We start from the raw sequence: 17605 nt of genomic DNA, 5'->3' as shown, positions 1-17605 counted from the left end.
ACATCAGAACAGATGTGCCTGATGTAAATGTTTGGCAGTTAAACCACTGGAAACAAGCTGTGCTGTGATCTCAGATTCATCCGACTCACATGAAAAGTTCTGTTCCAAAATAAGATTAATGCCACTTGGGAAAAAAAGGAAAAAAATGAATGAGACAAAAAGAAAAGTCAAGAGAAATTCTTCATACTTCTTACATCGGCAATTTTCCAAACTAAACCTTTGAGTCAAGACATTAAATACTGTACAGATATATTATTTGTTAATTAAATACATTTAAAAAACATAGAAGCTTTTAACACATAATTAACACTTATTATATCTACTGTATGATTAGAGCAGCTTATTCATACATCAGGATCGTGATAAGTTAACCCTGTGTTCACCATAAAGGCTTTTACACAATATTTATAGCAACATAAGTTAAACAAGAACGAAAACAGAACGTCATGTAATTAGCTACTGTTCACAATAAGCGTACCTACATGAACATACAGTACAGGTTTTGTTTGTAATAATACATTAAAGGCTCTTAAACTGTATCTATCATTACAGAAAGTAGCTCACATCATAATGTGACATAACAAGAGTCATCAAATGAGGAGTGGATTCAGAAAACAAACAGCATGTTTAAGTGATGCATACTTAATTGTGTTTTGTATTTAATTAATACTGATTAAGTGAACTTTTCTTGAAATTAATTACAAAGCCAATAACCCATTATGACAAAACTGTTTCCCAAAATCCAAATTTGGCTTTAACCTTACACAACTGCAATTAAAAGTCTAGACATAATAAGATGTGGGGTCAACTAAATTCAGTAAAATGGAAAATGTCTTAATAGTCAAATTATGTGCACATTCAATAATGACTTCATACATTCTGCTCTAAGAGTAAATCAGAAGACGAGGCAAGATAACAAGGCAGCGCAATGAGGGGAAACTCATTAAAAACTTATCTTCAGTTCTCACTGCAAGTTCTCGCCTTGCTTCTCTTCTCTCACCTCAACTCACTCAGATGAGTACACATATTACCCAGTATATACGTACATACACCACACATGAATGCAAACATGCACACATGAGCTCATACTAATGTAAGCATGAACAGTATTTACATGAGTGCAGACACACACGCCGGATCCAGACTTTAGTCATGACTCAGTAACGCTGTAAAAGTCATGCACATTCCTGCCTTTAACCACAAGAACTCACCACACGCACGCATGCCTTTACATTGGAGCACCAGTATAAGCGAGTGATTCAGTGAGCTGTCTGAGGGAAGAAAAAAAAAATCCAAACACGCACACACAGACGAAAAATAAAGTAACATAACATCCACCATGCCCCTCATTGTCATTTTCTCCCCTACACATTCTTCACTCATCTGTTTCCAGCACTCCTTTCAGCGGTTCGCTGCCTGGTTTGGTCACCTCAGCCTCCTTCAAAGCGCTGATGACTGGTAACCATGGCGATGACAGCTCAGGTCCGCTCCTCTTGACCTGGTTTAGGTGGCTGAGAGCAGCGTACAGTCCGGCGTTGGTGCCGCCGTGCACACCTGGCTCCTGCTCCTGCTGCTCTGTGTAGTACATCTCCAGAGCTGCAGGGGTGCAGTGCTTCTGCTGTTAGAGGGAATTATACAAACAGCTTTGGTGTTTTCAGTATTACTCACACACTGATTTGACATCATCATCACAGAACAAAAGCCATCCTGAGTCAAGATAAACTGCAGATTTCCTCCACCTGGTCCAATAGGAAGCAATCTGTTTTATGACAAGGAAAGTACAGTCCATGGGGATAAACAACCATTCATTTGCATCATATTAGTTAGATATTTGATATACAATTATGACTGATAGTTTTCTCTGTCTGTTATAGAAGTGTTTACCTAAAATACAGTTTAAATGTATTCTGATTTATATCCATGCTCTTCTGTATGTTTCACCTTGTTTCATTTTCAATCATGCGTGCAGCTGCTTTGAGCATTCTGGTTTTCTACAAGAACAACTTACAAAAATGTATTGAAAAATGTAAGCCAGCAGCGACGTTTGCTGCCATAGGTTGCTGTTTGCCTTTGCACTTTTGGAAGAAGCTTCTGAAGCTTGAGACAATAACTAAGTAATCCTGGGTCAAATGTTGCCTGTTTTCACATGCAATGCACATCAAACTGCTGAGTGGAACATTTGCATTTCACATACATTAGGTGGGGCTGGAAAGAGTTAAAGTGTAAAACCATGTTTCAGTCCTGTTCAGGAAGTTGTATTACATCCACATGCTATAAACCACATTCAGATTATTTTCAAATGCTGTTTCAAAGGCTAAGAAAACAATTTAAAAAACAATATACGTAAAAGGTACTCCAGAGGATAATTGAGGTTCTTAAATATACAAGGAAGCATCAGAGTGTGAAGAAATTTTACAGACAGAAATGTAATACAGTTGAGGATGTTTAAATGCTTGGTGCACAAACATAATTAAAGATTCATATCCCCAATAAGCCTTCACTTGAGGCTAAAGCATCCTTCAGAACATCCTTAAACTCACATTTACCTAATAGAATTAAAGATACATATGAAATTATGTGGGTGAATTAAACCAAGACACTGAATGCCTGTCCTTTTATGGTTGTGTTTTGAAAAGGGCCCATGTAAGTAGCCCTGACCTTGCAAGTCTTTCCCTTAAGGAGGATCCACTACCTGACCTTCCCTAAAAGCAAGGAGTCAAGCCTCTGAAAAGCACAGCAGTGACTACACCACCCTCCACCTTCCATCCTCTTTTTATGTCTCTAACAACACATTAGTAGGGGGAAAAAATGCTAAAAGCAACTGTAACCGGCAAAAACTTCAAAAGCCTTGCCGGAAGGTCCTCCTCCCTTTCCCCCCACCCCCCACCCCCCCTTCCCTTCCTTGCTTCCCCCCCTCACCGTTAAGCCTTTAATCACAGTTTAGTCACGCTCAGCTCTAATTAAAGACCCCTACAATTCACAAGCGGGCATCCCAATCTCTGCCTGACCAGAAAGTAGGCTGTCACTCCCTTCCCTTCCTTCCCCCACTCTCTCTCTATCTACCCCACTCTCTCATTTTCCACTGCGAGACAGGCCCTTTAACTAACATTCGCGGTTGTGCTGATTTGGTGCACGATGCCTCCAAGGTGCAGACAATGAGTTTGTGTTAGTCCTGAAGTGACTGAAATGAGAGTGTGCGGAGAAGAAAACACCAGACAAGCTGCACTGTAGACTGTTGAAGTACTCCACACAGACTACTTCGACAGTAATAAGTTTGTGATATAGAAAGATGAGACTATGACCTTCTTCAGCTGGTCTCTGCTATGCTGCAAGAAGATAATAGTCCATCTCCGATAATTTGCTTTCCTTGAATCATATTAAAAAAAAAATCACTATTTGTACATCTGTGTTTGTGTGTGTGTGTGTGTGTGTGTGTGTGTGTGTGTGTGTGTGTGTGTGTGTGTGTGTGTGTGTGTGTGTGTGTGTGTGTGTGTGTGTATGACAGTATTACTCATGTTGTGGGGACATAAATCTATTTAAACAGTCATGTCATGAGGACCTGTCGGCCTTCTAAGAAATGAAAGCTTTAAAATATTTCATAATGTACATTTTGACTTTGTAGGTTTAAGCTATCATTTAAAATTTAGTCATAGTTAGGAAATGAACATAAATCAGGGGAAGGATCTGACTTTGTGTGGGCATGTGTGCAGACACATGTGTTTATGCTAAGCGTGGTGTTTGTAAAATAAAGAAGCTCGCTGTGCACACATGGATACGCTGCCCACCTTCAAGATGAAACCCTCTGGGCAGGTAAGTTGGTCGTACCACATAGCTTTGTACATGAGCAGAAGGAGCAGGCTGGTCAGAAAGGTCAGAGTAATGAGGATCAGACCTGTGATCTGAGGAAAAACACACAGTTATACAGAATGTAAGACACTACTTTTCACTTCAGTTCAGTTTTATTTATATAGCGCCAAATTGGATTCCTCCTATGTCTATGGCCTTTAGCCACCAGGTGCTTTAGCTCCTGACACAGACTATATGTGAAGATGGTGACGATTATAGCTCTGTCAACATAGATGTTACGTCTTTCTTGGTGCCTGGGTGCAATACAGTTATAGCAGCTATAGTCTAAAAGGACCCACTGTGAACTTATCTATTGGACTACCATGTTGAAGCCTTCAGTTCGGCATTTTGACCACTGCCATTTAGATTTTTTGCTTTTTTATAACCCAACATGATGAGCAAAGGAGTGGCTCTAATTGAGAACCCGAGGACGCTATGCATGATCATACAGCTGTGACCTATCAATTGGAAGAATAATAAATCCTGCTTATTGTAAATATAATTTTCAAAAGAAACATCATGGTGTACTGAAAAACACTCTAAATTAGTTACTGAGAACATGAAAACATTATTTTGGTAATAAATCAAGTGATAATTAAAGTCATTCTTTCACAGATTCCTATTCAAACATTTCTGAAAGGAGAGGAGACAGAAGAGCCTTACAACTCCTGTTTTCATGATATAATAGGTTGTTGATATGATTAGCGATATGATTATTTAACTTTTCTTTGAGAAAACACCACTAGCAACTTTCATATTAAATGAATGAGGCAACATATTACAATCTTTTATGGAGTTCTTGAGCCGTTTCAAATAGAATGATCAACTTAATTAAAGAGCTCGGCTCTACGCTCTTTAGCAATCAATACAGTGCATTTGCTGGGGACTACTTTCAGCCAGGCATTAATACACATGAAATGCTCTAATGAGGATTTCCAGGAGCAGGCCATTGCACATGAGATGGATTCAAAACAGTGCTAGTGTTTATTAAAACAAATGCAAAGTCCACCAAGCACTGCATGCTGAACTTAACGGAAACACAACACAGACTTATACTAAATTTACATGTGTGAAGATTTTCACCCTTTACCTTGGCCTTCTCAGAGACATCACTGTAAAGGTTGATATTCAGCTTCTTAATGTTGGGAAAATACAGCTTGTTCTTCTTCTTCTGCTGCAGCTGGTACTGTGTTGACGTTTTCACAATGACCTGCAGCAGAGGCAATGCACTGTCACTGCGAGTTTCCTGGAAAAAGCTCGGAATTCCTATTAATCCATTATGGTTGATCGAGGATGCCCTCAGTTTTCAGCACAGGTTCAGCAATCCTGCCACTGAACACCATGATGGTTGTGTAAAAAATAAAAGCATCATTTGCAAAAGCAGATCGTTTTAATGATATGTTAAAAACACATTTGGGAACTACAAAGTGTTTTTATGTTAATGATTCACCACCATCTACTGAGCCTGTAGAACATCCTGTGCTGCTAAGAGCATTATCGGACAAAATATGATTCTGAGAGCTTTCTTCTTGTGTTATGTATTCAAAGAGGTGCTTGCATTGCGTGGGCTGGTGCCAAGGTTTTAACCTGGGATGGTAGGCAAGGAGAGGTAAATATAGCACTCTCGGCATTGGGTTTAAGTGAGGACAGGTAAGTATGCCCACATGAATTTAAATATTGTTTGTCGTAATCTGTTGGGCATTTTTGCAATGCTGTAAAATGCATGGTTCTGTTGCACCCAGTGTTCAACTTTGAAACAGTATTTTAGAAAACAGAAGTGGGCAGGCACAGAAAAAGAACAAGGAGTACAATTTTACCTTTTCTGCAAAAGGCTGCTGGAGCTGGTTGACCTCCAGGGGTGTGATGAGGGGGATGTTATCAAAGCCATCGTCCGCAGATGGCTGCTTCTCCAGCTTATCGGACAGATTGCTGCCCAGCTTCACCATAGCTGCTCGTCTGTCTGAAAATGACCGGACGGATCTCGGAATCAGGGACGGATTTAGTCAGACTGAGTGTTTTTGTAACCAAATGTGATAGAGCTGCTTGAGGACCCTGCCAGGACACAAGAGGAAGTGAGAAGATAACAGTCTGATGAGGATTAATGGGCCAGGATAAGAGAAATATACGCTGCATCAAAAGAAGAAAGGAGCATGAAAATTAGTTTTGAGTCATTTTAGCAGCGCAGCTGAAGATAAGGAAATGTGTGTTGGTCTACCACTTTTGCTCAAAGCAAATTACAGCAACAATGACTGTACTGAGTGACATTATTTTATAAATATAAACATAATATATCCCACTGACTTTGCCAAAACAGCTATCAGATGCACTGCCATCACATCTGCTTCATAAAAACATGTAATCTTTGGCAATATCTTTAATTTGCATAGTGCCACGTTCAGGCCACTTCTAAGTTTTATGACTAAATTAAAAATTAACAAAATCAATGATATTGCCATAATGCAAAGCTGCACTTTGTGTTTAATATTAAATACATGCTAAATTCTTGCTAAAACAGTGAATAATGCATTTGATAAATTTTAAAAACACTGTTATTGTGAGCATAGCTTGCTGACATGCACAGAATAACAACCAGTGTTTGTTTAGAAGTTATTCTGGCTTACACTATGTATACACGTATTAAATATTTTAAATTACTATTTCTTGGCGGGGAGCAGTCTAGACATTTTTACTCTTTCCGCTAAGCTACCCAGCTGCCTATTTAACTAAATGTTCATAGTATATTCCTGGAATCATATTATAGCACTTGACAGAAAGCAATTTAGCAGATTTCAAGCTATTTCTTGACTAACTGCCTTTTAAAACTGTCGACACACGACGCGAATGACTTTGATCATATTGTTACAGTCCATTGTTGCATGGAAACCTTAGTTCCTGGCATTTATGGGCATGTTACTTTGGCATATACCACCCACCAACGCATTGTTGTAGATAAAGCACACTCCCCAACGGCAGCAACCTTCCCCAGCATGCCACATTATAAAAACTGCTCAGTTTGAGTCTTTGATGAGAAACCCATCAAAGACTCATAACAACTCTCAATCTAGTCAAAGCACCTGCGGGGTGTGCCAAAATAAACCTCATCAACGGAAGTCACACTCAGTAACTTGTGGGACCCAAAGGATCTGCTGCTAATGTCCTGGTGCTAGACACAATATTAGGTTTGAATGTTGGGGCTGATCAGTGCGGTAATAGCTCGAGGACATACAGTATTTAAGTAACTCAGAGAAGCCGACTCTGTTTCCTGTTTATCCAGCCCAACAGTCTGGAGTAAACATATTTCATTATTACTCTGTATCTATGAATCTACTATCTATCCATCTCTTCCTCCAGCCTCTCACTTTTAATGTTTATAGCCAACATATACAAACTTTATTCTCTCAGTGCTACTCTGCTCAGATAACTGTCTGATTTCTTTTTCTCCTCTGACGATGAACTAAATGTGGAGGGAAGAGGTGAAGAGCCAATTATCTCATTCACGCATTGCAACACAACACCTTCCCCCAGCAAAGGACGCCACTGGCCCACTGATGCCAGTGACTCACAATGATGATACACACCAGGAGGCAAAGAGCTAGAGTTTGTATGCTGCTGGAGAAATCCCCAGTGCTCAGGAAATGTGTTTTTGATGAAGGAGACAGAGGATCATTTACTAAAGCCTCTAGTCCGTCATCAAGTGGAAAATGCATATGAAAATATTTTTAACTATGTGACAGCTTTCTACCAAACATTCTCAGCATTTTGGAAAACAACAAAAACCATTTGGACATTTAAAATCTTTGTTAGGTAAGATCTTGACTGACTCTAGGGTATTACTCAAGACTACAACACATATTTCTCGATGAGTGGGTGGTTATAATGTGGTCATCTGCGCTGACCGCCATTTTTCCTCCCCACGGTTGGAGTGAAGTGCGGGTGCGATGATTCATCCTGAATCTGTGATTAACAAATGAGTCGAGTGCTGCTGTCAAACATTCAGTGTTCCCACACCCTGACAGGAAAGGAGTCCAGAAATTGAAGGAGCTGCAAATGACATCCTACAAATTCACAACCACGGCTCGTTTCAATCATACATACAATTATACTGTAAAAGATTAATGATTACTTCACAGTTCTATCCATCACCCATATCTGACACACTGAAGGAGACTTGAAGCTGTCTAAAGGTGAATACATGCTGTGCTATGAATAGGTAGCAGAGTGTTTGCTACCTGTGCCTGTCAAGTTCTTCAGGGTTCACTGGTCATGCATATCTAAACTTACTGCATTGAAGACTGCTGCTGCAAGATACACAGGCTGTGTATGCAATAATCAGAGACCAGACATATGGATTGATAAAACACATTTCTGTGTATTTGTGTTTTGAATTATTGGGCTATTTAAACAAACATTGCAAACTTATATTCTTATATTTCGTTCTTCCACTGTTTATTTTCTACATTATTGTTTTTAATGAACTGCAGACTTAATTAATAACCATAGGAGACGAGGGCAATGACAGAATTTAAGTGTAGCCTCTTATATAATGTGGAGGTATAGGGAAAATTGCAACGCATGTCAGTAACACATACAGTCCCATGGAGCACACAAATCAAGGTTTTATTGTCCATTCATTCCCCAAAGAGGATGACAACCCCCCAATATAAGCTACCTGCACTAAATCACTTAATTGGGCAACGCATATCTAATCGATATTAAATAATCATCCCCTAGCTACATAACCCGCAGCCGATCAGGCTGTTCTTAAACCGCATTCACGTCCGTCTAATAAACACAAATAAGCCGCGGCACCGTCAAAAACACTGAAGCAGAAGGAGGAATAAAAACTTACGGTGGTCTTGCGGGCTCTCCGGTTGCCTGTGGATGGGATCGGAGCTCACCGATGCTGAAGGGGACTCGGTGTGAACGCAGGTTGCCGTGGTGATGTGAGATTCTCGGCAGGACTGCGCATGTAATTCAGCCTGGAGCGGCTCCGTCCTCCAGCAGAAACTGGCAGCTCAATGCGCGTCTCAGCGCGGCTCACGAGGACTTCAGCTGATGTACGTGTGTGAGCCACATATTCATATGAGAGTGTTTGTGATCGAAAGCGTCTGGTTTGTCTCTGAATGGAAAGACGGAGAGACCATTACTTCATCTTGGTTTCCAGGTTTGCGTACATTAACACAAGTGTTGGACTTCAGTGCAGTTTTGTGGTTCTTTTGAAGGATCTTTCACTTTTTACTTGATTACATTTAAGCTACTTGACACCTATAATTTCCGTTTAAGGTGCGCTTTACTTCAAGTCTCGTTATTTTGCATTTTTAATAAATGTAAACACATCTAATCAGTGCTTTACAAGCTGACATGTTCTATGTGAGGTGCCCACTAGAGGAGTTAGAATTGCTGATAAAGACATTAATGCGCCTTACATCTTCTCACAACTTAAATAAGTGTGTTTCAAACCAAGTGCTTATAAAGTGCTACATAGTGGGATTCAGACAGATTAAGATTTTACACTGGAGAAAAAAACCTACTTAAACCAACTTAAATATAATTACACATTTAAAAAGAACCCTATAAAGCAGTTCATATTTAAAATACAAACTGTAAAAGGGAACATTGTGCAAAACCAGTTTTATTGTTGATATTTTAGTACATTTTACCTCCATATTAATTGAGTGATTTTACTTTCATGAGAGTATTTTTAAACTGACGTATATGTTTAGCTAAATGTATTATTTCATCTACATACCTGTAACTGGGCCTAAACTTTATAGCATCTTTGATCTTCAAAAGAATTGGAAGTAAAGGTCTTGAAAACATAACTTAGTAATGATGGGCAAAAGGTTAAAGACCTGCAGACATAGCCCAGTTGTCTCTGACCTACTAACACATATCCCATGACCCAGGTGACCTGCAGAGTCTTCAAAGGCATATTTAAGCTTCAGCTTATTTCTGTTTCTTTTTTCTTTTCTTTTTTGTTGTTAATTTTTTTATAAACTCTTGAATCAAATGTGTATTGCCGTGAGGGAGAGTCATTTAGAGATGCTTACTGAGGTTTGTTTGTTTTTTGTTTTTTTTTATTGGTGCTTGGCCACCTAGTTTAATTCTCTCAGTAACTCTCAGTAAAGTCAAGCGGAAAAAAAGTATTTAATCATACATGTGTATGTGATGAGAGCGAAATAAGAAAGTGACGCATTAGTGGGAAGAAGAAGCCATGCTTGTCTGCAAATTTAGATAAGCCTTTTCATGGAAAGGGGACCCATGCTGTTTTCTTCTTTGGCTATGTCTGACTGTATGAATTCATTACCTCTTAAAGGGAGCACTCGTCCAAAAATGAGTGCTGAACCCCCATGCCCCCCCGCCAACCCATCAATTGGGTCTACATTTATTATTTTGACCTTTCCTTTCAGGCAGAGGGACATCAAAGTGGATCCTGGACTAGTTCCTCTATGAGGAGATGGAGGTGTCATCCTCACAGTGTGAGAGGCAGACTGCCGGCCTGCGCTGGTTTTGTTGTCAGTGTAGAAGATTCACAGAGTCTGGGTCAACATAATTAAAATGAGAATCAATTAGGATAAAGTCTATGGAGGAAAAAATGTGACAAACCAGGCGTGTTAATGAGGCTCTGTTTGTATGCAGTCACTGGTGTGTAGAAAGAAAAAAAAAAAGGAAAGTAAAAAATTTCTATAGTTCTCTATTAATACAAGTGATTAGATTTAAAGTGGCTCCAACTGGCAAATTGATTTAACATTTGTAGTTCAAAGAGAGGAGACTCCACAAAACCAAACGAATTCAAAATTGTATGACTCAGTTGCTGTAAATGATCAAGGAATTTCAATGGGTTTTTACAATATAACGAAATCAGTAGTTTTCATTTGTTGGTTTTTATTATAACAAATCTTAAGTTGAAAATCAGCAATAAATCCTACTTTAAAATTAAGTTTGTTTTACAACTAGAGTGGAGCAACAACAACTAGAATTAATACTAATCATGCAAGTTTTCACATGATGTTAGCAGGAGTTTCTGACTTTTATAACTGGAACTGGATGCTGAGTTTTAAATTGTCAAAAACAAACAAAAACAATACCAACAAAAATCAAGCGTAACAAGAATAATTACAAAAGTTAAAATGAATTAGTAAATTAGTAAATCCTTACATTTGGTATTTTTACAGCAAGCATGTAAAGATTTTTAAGAGGAAAATAAGAAATAAATATTGGGAAAGAAAGCGCAATAAGTTGGCAAACTTATTACTGATGGTTGGAATTTTAAAAAGTAGTGATGTTGGTGTTCACCAGTGTTCCTTTCTTTTTCCAGTGAATTCTCACAGCCATTAAAACTGCACGCAGCATGTAATGTTTCATATATCAGTATATGTACATTTTTACTAATTAACATGCAGACACAATTCTCAGTGCTATGCACACTTTAGTTTTCTCCACCCTGACTGCTGATGTCCGCCCTTCACTGAAAACTCACCTTCCGAAACAAACATCGCTGCCTTCCCACAGAACCGTTAAATCTGTCCTTGCAGTCTTAAAATAGCCAATCTGTCTCTCTACTGCTTAAACTATGGTTCCTCCTCTGCAGTCACTTCGTGTCCTGTAGCAACTTTTGTAACAGCCAACACAGAACTATGAATAACAGCATTAGTTAAATGCCTAAACAACAGTAACAGGACTGTTAAGTTGGTGCTTCTTTATCATTGTTTAGAAATGAAAACATTTCACATTTAAGACATTTTGTTATATTGAAATAGAAAGTGTAATCTGTTTAGAGTTTCAGTATTGTTGATACTGGAAAAATTAGTGATAAATAAATAATTTGTGAGTGAAAATATTTTTTTAAATATTTTCAAATATTTTATTTTTTACCGTTTTTTTCCCAAGAACAGACTATAAATGTAATTATTTCCATATTCAAACTTTTGTAATAAAATAATAACAAATAGTTTAATAGGACAGTGCAGTAAACTGTTAAGTTAATAGATCAGAGCAGTTTGGTTACAGATCATTTACCAACAGGGCCATCTAGTGTCAGAGTCGTCACCTCACAGTAAAGTAGAGGCAAAGACCAATGAGACAAAGACTGTTTGTTCTTTTTTTTTAAGCACCGATAAATCAAACAAAATGAGCCCCAGCAGTTTAACCACTCAGTAAGTACAGTATGATGTATTACTGAGACAGTTAGTGTTCATTATCAACAGATGGCAGCATCACTTCAGTGACAGAAATGATCTGACTGATGGGACCGAAGTCTTTGCTCTAAACTGTAAAATTCAGCGAGATGTAAAATCTCTTTTGGAACAATAATTCAGACAGCAGTTGTTCACTTTTGAACAACAATTTATCGTCCTCAAATTAATCTTACAGATTTACTTTATTTTACCAGACTTTTAAAAAATGATAGCTGTCCTTTTAAGCTATTCTTCTGTAAATTTTTAAGTTATTAATTAAACCACATATTTTCTTTAGGCTGAACTGACCATTTAGAATATACTTCTTTGTGAGAACACACTATTTTTTACAACGGAAATATTTTTCAAAGCACTAGGGCATTGAGGTACTTTTTTTTTCAAGACATCACAGCTCTATGTCAGTCTGATAAAATGTTGTTGAATCAGATAATAACTCACTTACTGTTTCAAATGAGATCAAAGAAGGATAAAGTCTAAAGAAGTAAAACAAATTCAATTAGAGTTCAAATGTTGTTTGAACCACTTTCAGTTTTCATGCAGATGTGGAAAATTCATAAAAGGTGTAACAACGATTTAATCATTTCTAAGCAAAGGACTGGTGCTGTTAGGCAAAGCACAACTTTATTGAGAGTTCTTAAAACCTTTTGCAGTCACTCATTGTGCTTTAAAACAATCATATAAGGCACATGTTTAATGTCTAATCATGTTTATTTAAAACATGAAACTTAGTGTAAATTTATCCCCCAAAATGTGTGCTTTTAATTTATTTTAATTTACAGGGACAGCTCATTGATCAACTCAAAAATGAACCAGGTCAATAGATTCTTTCTAATCTCTTGTCCCCTGCAAAGCTCTTTAAAAGTCCTGTAACCCCATAATTAGCATAACATGACATTTTTAATGGTATGTTAACGCGAATTAGCTGCTGACACCCCCGGCAGGAGCCTATCCCAGCTACCACAGGGTGAGACAACCTGGACAGGCTGATGCAGGGCCATCACAGAGAGACAACCATTCACACTCACAGTTATACATATGGGCAAAACCACCAGTTAACCTATCCCCACTAACTGCATGTCTTTGGACTGTGGGAGGAACCCGGAGGAACCAGAGAGAATCTGCAGAGAACCCACGCAAACGAAGGGAGAACATATACACAGAAAGGCCCTGGATTTAAACTCAGGAGCATTGTCCTGTGAGGCAACAGTGCTAACCACTGCACCACCATGCTGCCCTAAAATATAAGATGTACAACATAATACACTATACATACATACCCATAATATTAAGCATTTGTGGTTTCTCAAGAAAAACATTCACTCTTTCACTGCATTCCTTATCATGCTTTCAAATTGACCAATAGATATATGTTTAAATCTAGGTTCTGTAATTTATTCCATGTCCAATGTGCATAGTAAGAAAACATTGTTTTTCTCATCTGTCTTTTAAGCCAGACTTTCTTTGGCTTATGGATTATGTATTTAAAGGATGTATCAGAAAGAGAAGAAATGCAATAATAGAAGTGTCAGTGTATGTAAATACTAAAATAGTAATGAAAACAACCTGTGACAAGAATCCTGCTTAAACATCCATAAATGCACTTTCACTGTAAACTATGATGGCTACAATAAATAAACGAGCCTGCATCAGTGAAAGGTTCAATATGGTAAGTTATTTAATTAAAGTATTTGATACGGCATTAGACATATTATAGAAATTAGTACAAGGAGAGTATTAGAAGTACATGAAACTGTATTTTTCCCTTTATGTATTAGACACAAGCCATTGTTTCCTCATCGGCTCCAACAAAGAAAAACACACATGAAAGTTGTCGGGTGTGTTGTGTGCCAGAGGGACGCGTTTACACCTTGTAGACCTTGTGTGTCTGATATCACATTAAACCTCAAGTGAGTTTAAGGCAAAGGTGTTAATAAACAAACTTTAACAAAAACACATGATGCAACCAAATGTCACATGAATGCACAATATCTGAATTAAGGAGTCAAATAAGTGATTAAACAGGAACTAATGTCATACATAATATGATAGACATAAAAAATACAGAATTACTTTAGCAAAGTAGAAATGAGTAAAAACAAAATTTAGGTGATTATAGAGAATTAATTGCATTATTACATTTGATCAGGACCAGTGCATGACAAACTGTGAGCTAAAACTGAGACTGAAGTTTCTGGGACTAAAATTGAAGGCATTTTCCACAGGAATAGAGAGTTTTGTTATATTTTAAAATCAGCGTTTCCCATTAGCTCAAAGCCTTACCTAACAGAAAAATTATACATAATTATTAGGGGTGCAACGATACTCGTATCGATATTGAACCGTTCGATACAGTGCTTTCGGTTCGGTACGCATGTGTATCGATCAATACAAGATTTTTAATTTATTTTATCAACTTTTCTTCTGACGATGCTGTCTGTGTTGAGAGCTCAGTGGATCTGCGTTCGACTACTCCGCCTAGGCTGCACTGTCGAGCGCAGATCCACTGAGCGCAGCGCAAGCTAGCAAGACAGAAGCTTAGCTCGTTGCAACATGGTAAATTGAACCTCCCCCACCCTCATTCAGATCTGGCCTTTGGAACTATTTTGGTCTTCATGTGAAGTATGACCCTGAAGGTAAGCGTGTCATGGACAAAAGTAAAACAGTATGTCGGATGTGCCACGCAGTGTTCAATTACATGGGTGGGAACTACTGCGTTAGTGCAGTTTGCTCGTTAACGTGTTGACGCTGTCCAGCCCCACACACGGGGCGATCCGCGGTAGCTCATTAACGGAGATTTGCCGTGTTGTGGCGTTAACGTCATTTCAGATTAACGCTGACAGCACTAGTGGGAACACAATGAATATGACTGCACATTTACTCCGACATCATCCTAGTGCAAAGACAAGTGGAAGCAGACAAAAACAACAAGCACGCATGCTACAGACTTTACCCGAGTCATTTAGACAGCCGTTAGCACATGATTCTCCTTATGGGGACCTGATATGTTTAATATGCTGCTGAGAATATACCCCAGAAGAAGCGTATAGTATAGCTTTTATTTTGGAAAGAGCCATTTCTCTGTAATAAACTCTTTTCCAAAGATGAGGGATTTCTCCATCAGATATTTATTTTTTTATTACTTTGTCATTTCAGCAACATTAAATTTAAAAACTGTACTTTTGAGTTAAAATATATATTTATAATTTTAATAAATGACAAATTAAAAAGGCATGAACATTGTTTTGTATCGAAAAAATATCGAACCGTGACACCAAAGTATCGAACCGAACCGAACCGTGAATTTTGTGTATCGTTGCACCCCTAATAATTATAATGGCAACCAAGAGAAGCTGCATCATAGAAAGAGCCAGCGATCAAGGGATTACAGATGACTCCATATAATAGTAAAGGGGGGGGGTCATAATACTGATGCTTTTATGCAAATGACAATAGCACCAATACATTCTGATATTATAATGGCATATTTCACTCCACAGACTAATAATGGCTTTGTATCATTCATTCATCCCAGTCAGTTATGACAGTGTCACAGTGTGCCAATATACAGAAGACCAAAAATCAAATCCAGCTATCTTTACTCTTAGTTTTGTGGTTTTATTAATGAATGGCTTATGTGTAAAATGTCTATTTGAACAGTTACTGAGGCCTACAACCACATACAGACATACAACCACAGGGCTGAAGTAAACTGAACTTTTCCTAACAATACTAATACAGCCCGTTTAAGTTTCCATAAAGCTCATGTTGTACGGTTCCCTGCCTAAATAAAGAGACAAAGAAACAAAAGTTGAGGCTTCTGCAGTCTATCTTAATAATAATAATACCATCCAGGTAGGGACGTGAGAATTTTATATCTACAGTACATAATATTGTTAAATGAATCCAATCGAGATGAGGCCCAAAAACAGTATCGAATGGCACTCATCTTCAAGCCCTCAGGCAGCACTGCATTAAACACAGATGTGTTTCTATAGAAAAACCTTGTAAAACTTCACAATGCAAAGGGGAAAAAAAAGATATAAACAAGATCCAGAAACACTACAGCATGTCTCAGTGAAAAAAGAGTCCTAGTGCTAATCTGGCTTGTCTGCAGTCCAGACCAGGCACCCACTGAAAATACTGAGTGAACTATAAAGCAAAAAATACAAAAAAGGCCATCATCTTTCATGGAACTTAAAAAAAATACTAAAAACTATTAGTATCTGAAAAATGTGAGAGCATCTTTGTTTTGGGTCTGCTCCAAATATGAAGTGGTGCAGACAGGATTCCAAGACTTTGTGGAAAGCCTGGCAACCCAGTCTGTGCTCCCATAACTGTTCAGTGTAGCTAAGGTCGGGTGCTGCAAGGAAAAGTCCATGAAAGTCAGCATTTAGACATCTTTGCTCTTCATGTAGTTCTTGTGTAACTTTGAGGTTTGTTTGCGCTTATTTGCTGTTGCTGCGTGATTCTGTTTCTGCAAAGTTTCCAATTCAAGAAAGGAGAGCTCCTTCTTATTGGAGTGGGTTTAGCTGATTGGTATCAAAACAGCCTCAGACCTTAAAATTCACACCTCCAAGTTTAACTGCTCTATTATTAACCTCTACCCTTCATCTTCTTCCATAACACTGATCTAAAGCCACAAACCTTAAACTTGGATTCATCTCCAGCACTTTTTCCCATAATGAACTGTTGAAAGTATTTGACCTACCGGCATCCCCTGAAAAGTTTGCTGCAGACAAAATTTCATATAGTGATCTTCTGACACGCTAAGAAATATCTTCTTTCCCAATAATAAATAAATAACAGCAAATTTACAAGGTTCTAATGACTAGATCAAAGACATTTGAGTTTAATCTAAAAACCACTTTAGTGGAAGAAATTCAACTCAAGGAAATATAACCTGTCGTACAAACACGTAACCAAGGTCAGTGTTGCCAATATGCTCACACTGCTAACCTAGGAATAGATACTTGAATCAGTAAATGCTTTGAGTGACTTGGAAAAAAAACCCTATGAAATTCATGGAGGGATGAATCTAGTTGTTTGATTATTAGATTTATTATTATTTCTAGTTATCCCCCTGAAACACTGATTCCTCACATGGGATATATGGTCATAAAAATGTTTTAAATGCATTAAATAATGTTGACTTTATTGTGTTAAGCTGTAAATAATAACCCAATGTCTGCACATGAGGATGTCCTTTTGTTACTTAACTTTTCCATACTACAAAGTAAAGATTTTCTATTTAAAGATGATGCTTGCTTTTTGGTTAATCTGAAATACTTGGAAAAAATGTCAAATGCATCTTAAACAGGAGCTCAGGTCTCACAACGTCAAACACTGTCAAAACAGACACATCCGTCAGCAATGATGGATGTGACTGCTGATTTATGAACGCTTTGGCTTTAAACTTTAATCTGCTTTGAAACTACTTCACAGAACGTAGCGTTTTGTGGGAGAAACGTTTCGTCACTCATCCAAGTGACTTCTTCAGTCACTTCAGAGACTGAAGAAGTCACTTGGATGAGTGACGAAACGTTTCTCCCACAAAACGCTAC

The 17605-nt window shown here is 38.0% G+C and overlaps 1 protein-coding gene across 3 annotated transcripts; it reads right to left on the bottom strand.

Moving 5' to 3' along the window:
• Positions 1–301: 301 nt before the first annotated feature.
• Positions 302–8956, bottom strand: caly (calcyon neuron-specific vesicular protein). 3 transcript variants are annotated; one of them, XM_063475418.1, is made up of 5 exons: positions 8696–8956; positions 5664–5898; positions 4937–5056; positions 3786–3899; positions 302–1618 (listed from the first exon to the last, which is right to left on the bottom strand). In XM_063475418.1, exons 2-5 carry the CDS (start codon positions 5790–5792, stop codon positions 1376–1378), a joined length of 606 nt encoding a protein of 201 aa, XP_063331488.1. In that variant the 5' UTR covers positions 5793–5898; positions 8696–8956; the 3' UTR covers positions 302–1375. The 3 variants fall into 3 exon arrangements, with proteins under 3 accessions (XP_063331488.1, XP_063331489.1, XP_063331490.1); XM_063475419.2 differs by having other exon boundaries at positions 5664–5806; positions 8696–8836; XM_063475420.2 differs by having other exon boundaries at positions 5664–5802; positions 8696–8814.
• Positions 8957–17605: the final 8649 nt, after the last annotated feature.

Source organism: Pelmatolapia mariae, linkage group LG6, assembly GCF_036321145.2.
Source record: "Pelmatolapia mariae isolate MD_Pm_ZW linkage group LG6, Pm_UMD_F_2, whole genome shotgun sequence".
In the NCBI taxonomy this organism is placed as follows: Eukaryota; Metazoa; Chordata; class Actinopteri; order Cichliformes; family Cichlidae; genus Pelmatolapia; species Pelmatolapia mariae.
The sequence above is the reverse complement of the archived record's forward strand: the minus strand, read 5'-3'. Positions and strand labels throughout refer to the sequence as shown.